This window comes from Marmota monax, unplaced genomic scaffold, assembly GCF_021218885.2.
Source record: "Marmota monax isolate L192 unplaced genomic scaffold, Marmota_monax_Labrador192_F-V1.1 WCK01_AAM20220418_F8-fsc00020, whole genome shotgun sequence".
In the NCBI taxonomy this organism is placed as follows: domain Eukaryota; kingdom Metazoa; phylum Chordata; class Mammalia; order Rodentia; family Sciuridae; genus Marmota; species Marmota monax.
Genome location: NW_026692912.1, coordinates 14,693,655 through 14,709,779, shown reverse-complemented (window position 1 = coordinate 14,709,779; position 16,125 = coordinate 14,693,655). Strand labels below are relative to the sequence as shown.

Here is a 16,125-nt window from a genome sequence, read left to right as displayed (position 1 = left end):
AGACCAGGGAAGGTAACATACCTGCATTTCAGAGGTGAATGGGAATTGAGCAGGGAAAGTTCAAAGTTCGTGTGAAGCAGTTGGCAGAAGGCCAAGCACATGAGGTTCAGTGAATAGCAGGGACAAAGCTGGGGGTGATCAGGCTGATAACAGTGATAAGAGCTGCTCGGTTATTGTTTTCAACAGATAGCCCCAGTACAGGCCTTGGACCTTGTGGATGGATTTTGGTGGCTGTCTCATTCCTGTTCACGCTTATAACTTTTCCCATATCAATATGGATGTGCATAAAGGTAAAAGAACATTTCACTCACATCAGCAAAGGGGTTAAACTCCTACCTATGTAAGCCTGCTTTGTCTGTGTGGATCATCATTAAAAATTTTCTGGGCCAGGGCTTGGGATGTAGTTCCATGGTCAAGTGCTTGCCTGTCATGCAGGAGGCCTTGGGTGCCATTCCCCATGCCATGGTGGGGAGCAGGGGGTGAAATTCTGGGTCAGGGGTTTGAGGTGGCCTTTGAGAACAAGTTCTCCAGAGTTGTGGGGGCGGTGTTTGACTGCTGGCTCTGCTGTTTACCATGTGAGGCACACATTGCCTTTTGTAATCAGAAACTGTTTCATATATAGGAAAGGGAAACATTTGGAAATATTTGCCATGTTTCTTCACTTGTAAAATGGGAGAAATAACAGTATCTACTCTGCAGGTGTGACAATTAAATGAACTAGTGTGCCAAACTTACTTACTGCAGAGCATGACACATGGTAAAGTGCTCTCATGCTGTTGTTTTTTTTTTCTACAAAGTTGTTAATTCTTGGATAAATGATTTTCATTTACATAATCCTAAAAATATAACATAGGCTCCAAGCATTCTCAGATAAATGTATTATTATAATTAAAAGTATCAGAGTGTTGGGTTCAATGACACAGCCCTATAATCCCAGATATTTGGGAGACTGAGGCAAGAGGATTACAAGTTGAAGGCCACCCTCAGCAATTTAGGAAGATCCTGCCTTAAGAACAAAAAAATTAAAAGCTACATTAATGTAGCTCAGTGGTAAAGCACCTAGCACTGGAAAAAAATTAATTAATTAAAACAAAGGTATTGGAAGAAAAATAATAAGTTCTTTTTCTGAATAAATGAGTAATTGAATAATAATATTTATGACTAAAGAGTAAGGTAATGAATTTATTTCCATATGTTATTCTGTACTTTCCAAATTTATACAATGAGTGTCTATTGTTTTTATAATCAGTCAAAAATAGTAAATGGATATGCTTGGAGAGCATTGGACAACATTGAACATATTATTTATAGACATCATCTGGATATAGAGGAAGAAATAATGAAGCGTCTAACCTTTTTAGAACAAAAATATATTTAAGAAGCTATGCATATAAATGTTTGCACTCCTCATGTTAAATTATCATCCGTGTTTTTATTCCAGATTATAAAAGAATACGAAAGAGCCATCATCTTTAGACTGGGTCGTATTTTACAAGGAGGAGCCAAAGGACCTGGTTAGTACCGGGATTCTGGGTTGCTTTTCTGGAGACTGTAGTTCTTTTTACTGATGTGATTTCTAAGGGAGCAGAAGTTGCCTTTCAGTAGCGGCGGTTCTAGAGCCAGTCTATTGTTCCCCTTCCCATTGGAGCTGATAAGATTATATTGAGCCAGAATAGCTATAGCTATGGACGTCTGAGCAGAGAATTCTACCAAAGACTTTTAGTTATTCCTTTGGCAGATGTTGACAGTGCTCCTGTGTATTCTAGGCTCTGGGAATTTAAGGGAGGCTAGAACATGGTCCCTCCCCTCAAGGATTTTATTATCTAGCAGTGGGACACCAAGAAGGAAACAGGTAGTACATTTTACATGATAAATACTATGATCAAGTAGCTACACAGAGGCCTGAGAAGACAGAAACTCAGAGGAGATTGACTGCCCCAAACTAGGAATAGGTGACACCATGCTTTCTGGGGTGACAGCTTGGCTGAGTCTCAGGCACATGAAGGTGTTGACTGTTCCCAGCAGAAATAGCAACAAGTGTGTAGCAGTGTAGGGAGGAAGTACTCCAGCTCAGTCCTGTCAGAGTGCAGGGGATGAAGAGAAGGGACCTGGCTGAGTAGGTGAGCCCAAGCAGGTCAGGCAGGAGCACGGATGGGGCAAGGTTTGTATCCTAGGAAAGAGCACTCTGCTTGCAGCTTAGGAAATGGGTTGTAGGAGAGAAAGGTGGCTTTGGGAGCAATCACACTGATCCAAGTGAAGGAAGAGGTGCAGCAGCAGTGGTATAGAGCCCTAGTGGGGACAATCAGAGTGGGCAGTAAGCAAGAGGAGTCAGGCTTCTGGCTCATGCACTAAGATGGTCTGGTGGCTTCCATTGATGAGGTTGATTCAATCAGAATTGAACGGAGGAAGGAGCTGCCAAGGTTTGGGTGTCTGATGCTCTGTGCATCTTTCTTGCAGGTCTGTTTTTTATTCTGCCCTGCACGGACAGCTTCATCAAAGTAGACATGAGAACCATCTCCTTTGACATTCCTCCTCAGGAGGTGAGGCTGTCTTCTGTGTGGCTAAATGAGGGATCAGTGGAAATGTGCTTTCTACTGAGAGGCATGTGCTTTCAGTCCTGTCTTCCCCTTTTCCACCTCCGTGATCTTGAGCAAGATCTTTAATTTCTATGTCTCAGTTTCCTCATCTATAAAATGAAGGTTATAATAGTAGGGTCCACTTTATAGGGTTATGGTGAAAGCTAATGAGATAGTATATGTGAAGTGCTTAGGACAGCATCCAATAAATAGCAAACACTATATGTTGCTTGCTATTATTATTAAAAAACAGTGTAATGATAATGGAAGTGTATTGCTTAAAACCACCATTCTTGTCATGATTTTACTACCACAATTCTGTATAGGTTTCAGGTAGAGAATCCTATTTAGTTCAATATTTTTTTAATTTTATTTTTAAATGTTGATGGACCTTTATTTTATTCATTTATTTATATGCGGGTACTGAGAATCAAACCCAGTGCCTCATAATGCTAGGCAGGTGCTCTACCACTGAGCCATAATCCCAGCCCTGGTTCATCATTCTTTTGTGTATGCATTTGTGATACTGGAAATCAAACCCAGGACCTATGCATGCTAGGAAAATATTCTACCACTGAGCTACAACCCCAGCCCCAATATTTTTCCTTTTTAAGGTTCTTGACTTTATTCTAGATAAATTGGTTAGAAGCCAAATAATGAGAAGTACTCACTTGGCATTTTAGATATATTGGTAGTTATTTTGTGCTTTTTTTTTTTTTTACTACTTTCCAAATATTGTCACAGTTGACACTCACAACAGAATCCCTAGAAAGAATATAGTTGCAGTGAGACAAAGGAATCCCTCAGAACAGAGGGCAGAATGAGGACTGAACTCCAGCCCTTCAGATTCCATGTCCAGGGCTAAATGCATTCTACATTAGCTCCACCTTGGCCTTGGGGAAGCGATGGCTGTCCTGGGACCCATGTCTCAGGAGGCACCGTCACCACTGCAGACAAAAAACCTGTGAACCTGGTGAAGAGAGGGATGGAATGATACTGTCTGTGTTTCCTGGCCACAGGCCAGATCCTTAGCATGATGACAGAGCCTGGCCACATTGCCTTCTCTTGTCACAAAAGGTAGAAACCCACTCAGGGACTCCCTTGTTGGTACTGATCCACATAGTTGGTGAGGTCAGACTTTTTAATCCACACATACTTCATGAAGCCAGAAATCATTTTTACCCACATCTTATAAGAACAAGCCTGAGAACTCCACATTATTCTCTGCATTTTTTTTTTTTTTTTTAGCCATCTTTCAAGAAAGATTGACTCTCAGAAGGAGCCCCTTCCAGGGTTGCTGGGAATTCTGGCATTTTCCTCTGTAAACAGTGCAGGCATCTGGCTGGGTTGCTGGGAGCTTCTGCCTTCCAGCTGCTCTCTCCTCCCTGCAGGCTGCTGAGCCAGAGTGGATTGGAACTTGGCAAGCTCTCCTTTTGCTGATCCCCTGTGAACTTACTGTGAAGGAAGATAAACACTCTGCCTGCCATAAACAGTCAGTCGAGAAGCTGCTGCTTTGAGAGCAGCTGTGGCAGAGTCGAAGTGGCAGGAATCTGTTTAGGAGTGACACTCATTTTCCCATCACATCATGGGAAATAATTTTGACACAAGATGGTAATATACTGAAATCCCTCATTTCTCTTCCAAGTTATAGGTATTTTTAGATTACAGAAAAAAAAAAAAAAGATGACTGCTTTGATGCTTGGCAGGGCCAAACAGCTACATAGCAACATGATTGTAATTACCTTCTATTTACACAGCTCTTTTGCAGTTTCGAAAGGGCTTTGTTCACAAATGTCTTTCTTTTTGTTCTTTTTAAAAAAATTTTTTTAAATATTTTTTTTAGTTGTAGATGGACACAATATCTTTAAAATACTTATTTTTTAGTTGGACGCAATATCTTTATTTAGTTATTTTTATGTGGTGCTGAGGATCGAACCCAGGGCCTCGCATGTGCTAGGTGAGCACTTTACCACTGAGCCACAACCCCAGCCCCCACCCCCCCAACACAATATCTTTATTTTATTTATATTTTTATGTGGTGCTGAAGATCGAACCCAGCCTCACACATGCCAATCAAGTGCCCAACCCCTGAGCTCCAAACCCAGCCCCTTATTTGATCTTAACAGAAATTTGGGTAAAATAGGGCAGTTATTATTAGCCCCACAGAGGGATGTCTAGGTCAGAGGCTTAAAGTACTGCTAATGGTCACCTGGGTGGGGGCGGGGGCAGATACACAGAGCTGGAAGCACAGTCCAGGGCTTGGACTTCACGCCTGTGCTTTTCACCCGTCATTCTTCCGGAGACCACATTTCAATTTGGTTCATCTCCCACTTCCTGACCACCTGCCATGTATCAAGCGCTCTGTCAGTGCTGGAGATACAAAGAAAAACCTCCCCCAAGAAATGCACAGTCTAATATAGAAGTGGAGGGACCATTAAACAATGTTACTCCAGCACAGTGCAGCGGATGTGCAGGGGAGGGTGCTGACTCTGGCAGGTGGGGCTGGGAAGTTGCACAGAGAGGGACACTTGAATGATGACTAGAAACATGCCAGTCTCTTTGTGAAGGACAGAGCAGAGGACAGCCAAGCAGAGGACAGTACTAGCATAAAAGTCTTGGGACACAAACTTGGCGTATGCAGGGAACCCACATGTGGCCTGATATGAAGTGTGCAGGAGCAGGGAGCAGAGAGGTATTATAGGGCCAGATGTCAAAGGACTTTGTCTTGAAGGTGGTAGGGAGCCATTGAAGCATTTGTGTCAGAGATAACTGAATTAGGGATGAAGTTGCAAGACCATTTTTGCATAGATACAGGTGCTTCTTTACATGACCCAGTTTTATCCCGATAAACAAGTTGAAAATATTGTGCACTTAAGACATCCACCCTACTGAGCCACATAGTAACCCCTATGCTACAGGGAGTCATCAGGTGTTTTGCCTCATGGTCCTGGGCCAACGGAGAGCTGCAGCTCACTGCTGCTCCCCAGGGTCATAAGAGACTCACATGACACTGCATATTGCTGGACAGAATTCAAAATTTGAATTTCAGTTTCTACTAAACACCTATTGATTTTGAACCTCATAAATAAGCTGAACTATCTTAAGTCAACCTGCTGTATTGGGGATGAATTCCAAACAAATTGAAATGGCTTTTTTCCTCATTATTTAACTTCTTACAGCTAACAAGGTCGGCGTTTTACCTAATTCAGTTAACATCATTATTTAAGAGGAAAAAAATAATAATAAAGATAGCTCTTGTCACGTGTCAGGCACTATTCTTAGCACGTAAATGGATTAACGAACTAATTCAAAGAATGATCTTCGGAAGCAGGTACTGTTATTAGTCTTCACTATATAAGTGAGGAAACTGAATCCCAGAGAGGTTTTCCTGGTGCCTCTCACTCAGAAAACATTTTAGTTCAAAACAGAGTTCTGCCGTGTTAAGCATTTTTATGTATCATGCTGTAAATCTAGACATATGTTTTGTTGTTTTTGATGTACTGGGGATTGAACCCAGGGGCACTCTGTACTTACCTGCACCCCCAGCTCTTTTTATTTTGAGACAGGGTCTCACTAAGTTGCTGAGGCTGGCCTTTAACTTGCAATCCTCCTGCCTCAACCTCCCCAGTTGCTGGGATTACAGGCTTGCACCACCGTGTCTGGCTGTGAATATACTCTTTCCCTGACCTTGCCCTATAAACATTCCTCATGCACTTTTGTTCCAGTTAGGCTGTGCTACTTGTGGTTCATTGGAACTTGGCTCCCTCCTGCCTCTGTGTCTTTTCACACATGATTCTCTCTGCCTTGAACCCCTGCTGCTCCACTCTCAGAACATTTTTATTCATTCCATTTATTTATTCCTTCTGAGAGTCAATCTTCCTTGAAAGATGGCTTTTAAAAAATGCAGAGAATAATGTGGAGTTCTCAGGCTTGTTCTTATAAGATGTGGGTATGATTTCTGGCATCACAAAGTATGTGTGGATTCAGTTGAGTTTTCACCCCTGTGTGAATAAGTTCCCATCTCATCTCTTAAAGCCTCCTTGATTCCCCCACAGCCTTAAAAGTAGTGGCCAAGTTTTTTCATACCTTTATGCCTAATCTGGTTCCTGCTGTTGTGTGGCATCTCAAAGTATGTTGACTGACTGAAGGAGTTAATGGACTTAATGAATAAATGAGTGTGTTTTATTAAGTTTCTGAAGATAACTTTCTGATACTTTATTAAAGAAAATCAGCTAGCATTCTACCATGCTCTATAGATAACATTTCTTACAATTAGGAAATGGTTGGTTGACAGATGTAGAATTGCTTCCCTCATCTTGCAGATCCTCACAAAGGATTCGGTGACCATCAGTGTGGATGGGGTGGTCTATTACCGTGTTCAGAATGCCACCCTGGCTGTGGCAAATATCACCAATGCAGACTCAGCCACCCGTCTTTTGGCACAAACTACTCTCAGGAATGTTCTGGGCACCAAGAACCTTTCTCAGATCCTCTCTGACAGAGAAGAAATTGCACACAACATGCAGGTAAGGAATGCACCCGCTAGAGACTGGAAACCGAAGCAAAGCGCTGGTGGTTGTGTGAGAATCTGGCCTTTTTTTTTTTTTTTTACCTTCATAGTAAGGTTCCTCAGGCTTGATGGAAGGAGATGCTTTTCACACTTAGAGTTCATGGGTTCATAACACCCCGACACAAGTGTCGTTTTTATACGTATACTTTTGTATTTCTTTTTTCCAGTATCAGCATTAACCTTTTTATTTAAGCATAATAGTTCAGAGGTTGTCCTGCAAGGCAGGCAGGTTTTGAAGCTTTATTCTGTGTGTGAGTCCCAAGAAGTCTCTCGTGCCTGTTTCCCAATCTTCTTGAGTAGTAGATGTTAAGTAAAGAGTTAAAAGTCTGAATTCTTACTATTTGTGCAGACTTCATTGTGGGTCAAATCTCATTTGATACTCTCCACAACCTTATGAAATAATATGGTTTCATTTCTGCCTTTTTAAAGGAGGAAAGTGAAACACAAAGAAGTAATATGGTTTACACATGAGCTTAGGGTCATATGTATAGCCCCCAGCCTGGCCACCTGTTTCTGAAAGTAAAGTTTCATTGGAATACAGCCACGTGCATTCCCTTGTGTATTCCCATGGCTGCCATTGACCTGTAGCAGCGGGTTGAACAGTTGTGACCAGACTGCAAAGAAGCGAATCTTGCGCGGCCCTGCTAGAAGAAGCACGCCAAGCCCTGCATTAGCTTATTAGCAGCCAAGTCAGGGTCAGTTCTCCAGTGACCCAGTCCCTCCCCAGCATATTCCTTCCACTGCAGGTTAACCCTTCCTCTGCCACTCCCCCAGCACCTTATCTGCTCCACATCCCAGTGGGTGCAGCCGTCTGGGCTGGGCTGACCACTCTTACTTGCCTTCTCTCCTCCTGACAGTGTACTCTGGACGATGCCACCGACGACTGGGGAATAAAGGTGGAACGTGTGGAAATTAAGGATGTGAAGCTGCCCGTGCAGCTCCAGAGAGCTATGGCTGCCGAGGCAGAAGCGTCCCGGGAGGCTCGAGCCAAGGTAATGTTTTGATTGGGTTGTTGCATTATTGGCTTGTTTGTTTTATGAAGCAGGGTCACAGGGTTCATAGTGCCCTGTACCTTGCCCTTTTCCCTTAATACCTGATGGGCATATCATTCCATTAGAGTCAGCTCATTCTTTCATGACAGTGAGCCCCAACTTTATTCTTTATTCCAACTTTATTCAGCCCACTGTCAAGGGCGGATTGACAGTTTGAGAGCAGATGGGCATCATGTCAATTTGTTGTCATCCATTCCTCACTTATTCTGTCTTCTCTTTCACTCTTTCTCTTTTCAGGACCTTCTTCCTTCTTCCTATTACCTCTTCCTCTTCTTTCCTTTCTCTGACATTTGCTCTTTCTCCTTTCTTTATGTCACCACCTTGCCTTTGAGACATCAATGTATAACAATATAGGAATATCTCACCAAACCCCAAGATAGGAAGTAGAGTCAGGCCTCACCAAAACCTGATGCAGGAACCAGAAGGCGCTAACACTAAAGGGAGCTGGTCATCCCATTTCTGAGCCACATCCCTCTGGAACTACTGTGTGGGGAGGACATCTGACTCCAAGATTCACCTGCATTCACAGGTGACCAGTAAAGGAGGCCAACCAGTCCTGATTGCACATGTGCAGAAGAAAGATTCTCTTCAGTCCAACTTTGGCCAAAGGGCAAAGTCATATACTAACATGGCCCCACAGCCCCACTCTGCCACAGAACCCTGACCTTTTCTTCTCTTAGGATGCCCTTTAAATGATAAATTGGTCACTATAATTTCTTAGTACCAAATAGAAAAGTACCCCATTTGACATGCTGCCTCCAGAATATTCTATTAATCATAATTTTTAGGTTTTCCTAATGTGATCGTCAGTGTTCATGATAATAACCTGAAGATACTTCAGAATCCTCAAGTGTCTTCTTTCAAAATTGTCACTTCTAGCCAAGCCTGCTGGCAGCACACATCATGATCCCAGCTCCTTGGGAGACTGAGGCAGGGGCTCACAAATTTGACGCTTGTCTGGGAAACTTAGTGAGACCCTGTCTCGAAAATAAAATGAAAAATTTAAAAAGGATTGGGGATGTAGCTAAGTGATAGAGAGCTTGCCTAGCATGCACAAGGCCCTGGGTTCAATCCATACATGTGCACGCGCGTGCACACACACACACCTGTCCCTTTTAAAAGACTAATTATATTTATTACAATGTTATCAAATGTTCCCTATTAGTGTCTAATTATTCTGAAAATCAGGAATTGCTTTTACTAGAATCTGTCATTAATCAAAAGCCCCTTTTCTAAACCATATTAAATAATGTACTTTCCTACACAGACTACATAGACTGTCAGCACTTGAAGAATCCTCAGAAACTGTCTTCCAAAAGTGACACATACCTCACCCAGTTGTGCACACACACACACCCTTGTTCCTATGCCAGTAATTAAGTACTGTACGGTTTCCACTAAGCTTGACCTCAGAATCCTTCTGTAACAGTCTAAGTAACAACCCTCAACTGCTAGGAGTTAGCCCTAAAAATGAAATTTGTTTGCCATCATTGTCAAAACAAAAATAGAAGCCATGGGCATAAATTCATGTTCTCATGGAAAATAGGGGGTTATCATTTCTTCAACAAATAAATTGCAGAGGAACAGAGAGAGGGGTTAGGAGAACCTATAGATGAAAAGTCAGAGAAAATTTCCTGAAGTTAATTAGCCATCAGAGAAATGCAGATTCAAATTATAGGCAGATGCCACCCTAGATAGCCACCAGAATGGCTTGGGTGGGGAAAAAAAAAGTAAGAAAGGGACCAAAAGTGGCAGGAGAAGAACTGGAAATTCGCTGCTCAGGAGAGTGTCTGTTGGTCCAAGCAGTGTGGAAAAGAGTATGGTAGCATCTATCCAAACCGAAAGTTTACATACCAACCTGTGAGCCTATAGCTCCCCTGGTAAGTATGTATCTCATGAAAATGCTTTCATTCATTCTGTTTCCCAAAAGGCAGGCACTGGGAGATTCACTGTAGCACTGCCTCGTTGACACAAACTAGAAACTACCCAAATGTCCCTTGCTAGGTGAAGAGATAAATTGTGGTTTAGTCACATGAAAGAACAATGTAGTAGAAGATGAATGTGTAACTGCTCATGACATAATTTGAGGAGAAGCAGCCAGACACAAAAGAGGACCGATTTTCTACACATTGCACTGCACATTAGTCAAACCTCTTTTTAAAGTTTTTAGACCTATACTCAGAATGTAGCATCTACCGTGCTTCATGCTCCCTTCCTTCTTTTGATAGCTCTCAGAAAAAATGCCTGGCACGTGCTGTCCAGCTCATATTTCTAGGGTTAGTGGTCTATTGAAAGAATGGAGGGCAAAACCAAACAAGATCTTTTTTCTCTTCCCTTCCCTCTGACCAGCCCACCTGGTCTCAGGAAGGGTACAAACAATGCCAGTCTCACGCATGTGAAAAGGTTACTATTTAAAACGTCAGATCTGGGCTGGGGATTTGGCTCAAGCGGTAGTGCGCTCGCCTGGCATGCATGCGGCCCGGGTTCGATCCTCAGCACCACATACAAATAAAGATGTTGTGTACTCCGAGGACTAACAAATAAATATTAAAATTCTCTCTCTCTTTAAAAAAAAATAAATAAATAAAACATCAGATCTGTGTGGCTGGCAGTGAAGCTCAGTGTTAGAGTACTTGCCTAGCGTGCACAAGGCTCTGGGTTCCATCCCCAGCACCACAAAAACAAATAAAATGATGATCTGTGAACGTAGAGTATTGATTGATGTGCAGTTACTGCATGCTTAGCAAAAGCCGCACACACCCACAAGGAGCTTGCTTTGCTGAACAGAGTGTACTCAGCCTGTATCTAGACAAAGCCTGCGGTGTTATGTTCACGTCTTTGGCAGCTTGCTTAGAGCAGCTTTTCTGCAAACAAAATGTGTGCCCATCCTGGTGGTCTGGCTTCCCGGCCAAGAGATTGTGTATTGATTGGTGGTGGGAAATGAGATATCTTTGCAGTTGGTCCATGTCCAGAGGAAAAAAAGTGCCTAATTGGACATATGAGATGATATGGAAAAAAAAAATCAGAGCCTGCTGTTCCTATGCAGGCCTCTGTAAGGCTTGCCTTGGAGTACAGTTACATAGCTCTCTTTGAGTGTGTCTGGCACTCGCCCCTTCTTCTAGAGCTAGCTAGGACACAATGGTTTGCCTTGATAAGGTTTTTATCCTGCAAATTGCATCCCTTCTCTCACTAAGTACTATCCCTTGTCTCTCTGTTAATGGCACTTCCAGTGCAACCAAAACCTCAAAACTTGGGACTCAGCCCCTGTCCGCTCCCTCCCCATGCCCAGTCAGCCTCTAAGTACTGTTGTTTCCCACTCCCATCACTCCCCAGTCCAACTTGTCCCCAGTCCCCAACACCAATGAATCCCACCGACCCCTCTAAAGCAGTTCCACTAACGGCTCCCAATCTCCTCCTTTCTAAATTCAGCACCCCTCAGTGTTTTCCAGCTAGAACTGATGAGTTTACTCATCTACAGAACGGAGACCAAACACCTTGGCCTTCACTGCCCTGGGAGCCCTGGCCCTGTTCACCTCTTCCTCACAGTGTTCAGCTTGTCACGGTTTTGTCAGCATTTATCACACTAGAAGGAAAAGGTCTGTCCCAGCTCTATGTCCCCTACTTGACCAGGAGCTGTAGGAAGCCAGTGTTGCTGCCCTTCATCCCCAGCTCCTGCAGGCGCTCACTAATACCTAGAAGGCCCCCAAAGTTTTCTGTATAAGCAAATGAAATCTCCCTGGGCACAAGAGCATTGCTGCCATTCTGACAATCACAAAATACTATGAAGTATGTATTTTGAGATCCCTGTGGGACAACATGGTGAAACTGCAATTTTAATCTTGATAATTATGGTATTTTTGTACCTTTTCCTCTTCTAGGACTTATGAATTGAAATTAGCAGCCTTGATTTAGATTCTAAATCTTGTGTGCATTAAAGCATAGTTGGATTCAAAGATCAGGTCTTGGCTTGTCACTTGCCATTCTTTTGTAGCAATTTCCACTCATTCATGTAACCCTTTATATGCCTTCTTTCTTCCTCACACGGGTCCTATGAATAAGTTGTGTCTTGTTTTAAGAACAAGAAGCTGAGCCAGGTAAGGTGGCACACGCCTGTAATCCCAGCATCTCAGGAGGCTGAGGCAGGAGGATCCCAAGTTCAAAGCCAGTCTCAGCAACAGTGAGGCACTCACCCTGCCTCTAAATAAAATACAAAATAGGGCTGGGGATGTGGCTCAGTGGTTGAGTGCTCCTGGGTTGAATCCCCAATCCCAACCCCCACCAAAAAAAAGAATAACAAACTGAGATTCAGGATGTAAAATAATCCCTGAGAACATACGACTAGTAAGTGTTAGATTTGGGATTTTAGCTTAAGTATCTTTAGCTCCCTCCAAAACCCCTGTTCTCTCCACCATCCAGTGATCTGCAAATATTTTTGCCCATATAAACCCTTAAAGAATTTGAAAGTTATATATTCCACTTCAAATTGCATGTAAAAATTTTTATCTTCAATGTAGGTACTTGCCAAGCATCTAATTTCTGGCATGTTGTAAAAATTGACATTTTAAAGTGAAACTGTTAACATCATTCTTATAAATGTATCCTATGAAATTTAAGCAACATAATGACTCAATCCCCTATTTAAAAATATGTGGATAATACCCTTTTTAACATCAGGTATATTGTGTCTTTTTCTTCTTGATCTTATATTTCCATTCCACCTCCCCAGATATTCTTTCCCTAGTATATTTTACTACCGTATTGTGACACATTTAGTATATGTTAGAATTAATTTTAAAATTTTTCCTATGATTATAAATAAGATTCTACAAATGTTTCAGAGTTTCTCCTAAATAAGAAACTTTTTTTTTTACTAGAAATGGTTCTCTTAAATGCAACAAATGAGGAATTAAACCATAACTATGTGTATAGCTATTAACCATTGCTAGAATATGACAATTCAGCATCAATTTTATTCCCTTTTTTAGTTTTACAAACATAAGAACTAGGAAAACTTATGAGAAGTAAAGTTTTGTTTGAAGTAACATCGTGTAATTCTTAGTGCTCCCTTTGAGCACTAAGAATTTGTGCTCAAAAAAAATTGAATTTGTGTGGTAAAAAGTCGTAGAGCAATCTTTCGTCAAAATATATTTTTACTTTTTAATGATCTATCAGTTTGCAGTTCAGTAAGATTCTCTTTTCTTTCTTTGAAATCAAAGCATTGGAAAGCTGTCTGACTGCCAGAGGATTTGTATTCAGTCCTCACCTTCGCTCACCTTCTCAACCCCCACACAGTATTGTGACTTGTCCCTGGTAAAAGAGAGTGTCTTGAGCCAGGCACAGCCTCAGGCAAATCAGTTAGGAAACCAAATCTAGAAACTGAGTATCTAGAAATCTTGGGGTTGATTTCCTTGGAACTATTCTGGCATACTCCTGGGCAGTTTGGGGTACCACCTAAGGTACCCCAGTTTGAAGATGGCTGCATGACAGCACCTGGGGATTTCCAGGCTGACCTCTCCTCCCTCCTCCATAGGTTATTGCAGCTGAGGGAGAAATGAATGCATCCAGAGCTCTGAAAGAAGCGTCTATGGTTATCACCGAGTCTCCTGCAGCCCTTCAGCTCCGGTACCTTCAGACACTGACCACCATTGCTGCGGAGAAAAATTCGACTATTGTCTTCCCTCTGCCCATAGATATGCTGCAAGGCATCATGGGGGCAAAACGCTGAGCCACCTAGGTCAGTGCAGAGGTGAGCTCTGTGCTGCCAAGGATGAAGTAGGGGACCAAATTAGCCTTCAGCTCACAAAGAGTAGGGCAGGGAGCCTTGATTATCCTCCCTCTTTCCTTTTCTATATGTATGTGGAATATGGGGTTCTTAGAACGTATAGTGATCATAAAAGTAGATGAAAGAATTGATAGCTTATAAATACTGAGAAAGATTGGTGATTTATAAGATAATCTACTGTTTTAAATATTTAAGAGTTTGCATTTGTAAGTTGGTCTGTAGTAGGTGAAGTCCTTCTTTCCACTTCTGTTGAGTAGTTCTGCACCCTCTCTCAACAGCAGGCCAGAGGCGAGAGCATAGTTCAGGACTGCCACCTGATACCCCTGGCGGATACATGATTTGCAGAAAGTGATGTCCTTGTGCTATAACCAGCCCCTCTGGGCCGCATGTGCCTTACTTCTAGGGAATCTTTTAAGGACATTTTTCCTAATGTCCATTTACTTTCTGAACCCAGACTATATTTCAAAATGATGCTCATTGGATGGTAGGTATTTTCTTGTCTACAACTGCCAGAGTTTGAGGAAGTGGTCAAGATCAGTGAAAACGATTTTTTAAAGTCACTATTGGGCAGTCCCTTTGAAAATAGTAGATACATTTTTAACTTCTTTGAGCCTCCTTCATGAGTAAATGATTCCTCCGTGGTCTCCTTCAAGCCAGCTGAATAGTGATCATAAAAACGATATGATCATAAAAACAAATGTGTTTTTTCTGACTTTTGCCTATTTTCATATATCAGGTTTTGAATAGTTCTGATTTTTTTAATAAAAGTTTTCTCTAAGTTCTATGAACAATTGTTATATACGCATTTGAATCACCAAGGGCTAAGAGACTTTTTCATAAATGTCTTCAGAAAACTATTATATTTTCCTGTCTGCATGCTGTTAACTGTGGTACTCTGTGAAATATTCTGATTACCAATCCCATTCATTTAGCTGTACAAGGAGTTCACCATATATTGGGCATGTAATTCCCAATGATCTGGGGCAGACCCTGTTAAGCTTTGGATGTCAAGATAGATGTGAGATTTTCGTTTGCCTCGTTGTTACTTTCTCAATCACATATGCCTATGCTGAAAGAGGAAGGGGTCAGCCCCTTTGGACCACGGTTTCTTAGTCTGTAACATCAGGAAGCTCCTTCCATTTTGCAAGTGCCTATAAATTTGAGCAACCTGGCCTGGACAGCTATCTGGTGACATTTGCGACACTTCCTCTCTGAGGCTCTAAATTCACCTACAGAAGTCTAAAAATAACAGTTTCCTTTCCCGGCACCACTCTTGATTCCTGCCCCTAGCTAAAAGCCCTCTGATGGTCCCAGCCTGTGGATGTCACTTCCCCTACACCCCATTTCCAAGCTTATTTTTAAGAAAGCCTTGAACGCAGCTATCCAGGTTCCAAGCTATGTTAGAAGCCTAGGCAGCCTTTCAGCTCGGTACTCGAATTGCATTTATATTTTGAATTTTGAATGATGGCATTGTTTGTTTTGTGACGGGGCTCACCCTTGGCCACTGAGGACCAAGAAACCCCAAATCCTGATGAGACTGTCTTCTCAGATGAAGAGCAACAGTGCTCTTGGTTCCATGACTTTCCCTTTCTGCAGATACAAAATGACCTTCGCTTTTCATCTTTGTGTATTCCTAGCCCATTAGGCTACATGGCAGGGATGGGGAGCATATAGGTAGCTCTGGGGGATGAGAGCCCTGGTGCAAGGGATCTTTCCACACGGCCTCCCCTCCCAAAAATGTACATAATAAAGTGTGTGCAGTTGAACTTGTTTTCTCTGGGTGAGAGTCTATTTCCATCCCTACTTAGTATATGTGTATTTCATTTTTCCGAAGTGTCCCATCAGATCTCCCAGGTGCTGACTGTCTGCCTTGGCCACACTCTCCCTGAGGAGTTTGAGAACCACATAACCCCCACAGAGCTTCATCCAGCTTCATCTCCCCTTGCCTTCTTCCAACTGGGATAGGAACCCGCTTCTTACTGTCACTCAGATAATCACACAGACCTACTTCTACTTAAAATAATGACATAAACCAGGCACAGGCCTGTAATCCCAGCATCTTGGGAGGCTGAGTCACGAGGATCGTGAGTTCAAAGCCAGCCTCAGCAATGGTGAGGCACTTAGCAACTCAATGAGACCCTGTCT

At 42.4% G+C, this 16,125-nt stretch overlaps 1 protein-coding gene across 1 annotated transcript in view; it reads left to right on the top strand.

Annotated features, from left to right (window-relative positions):
* Stom (stomatin) overlaps positions 1-15,751 on the top strand; it is a 29,165-nt gene extending 13,414 nt beyond the window's left edge. The window contains exons 2-7 of the mRNA XM_046451870.2: positions 187-290; positions 1,442-1,514; positions 2,458-2,540; positions 6,899-7,102; positions 8,004-8,138; positions 13,729-15,751. Of these exons, the coding sequence (XP_046307826.1) occupies positions 187-290; positions 1,442-1,514; positions 2,458-2,540; positions 6,899-7,102; positions 8,004-8,138; positions 13,729-13,923 (794 nt within the window). The 3' untranslated portion in view covers positions 13,924-15,751. The remainder of the gene's footprint in view (positions 1-186; positions 291-1,441; positions 1,515-2,457; positions 2,541-6,898; positions 7,103-8,003; positions 8,139-13,728) is intronic.
* Positions 15,752-16,125: the final 374 nt, after the last annotated feature.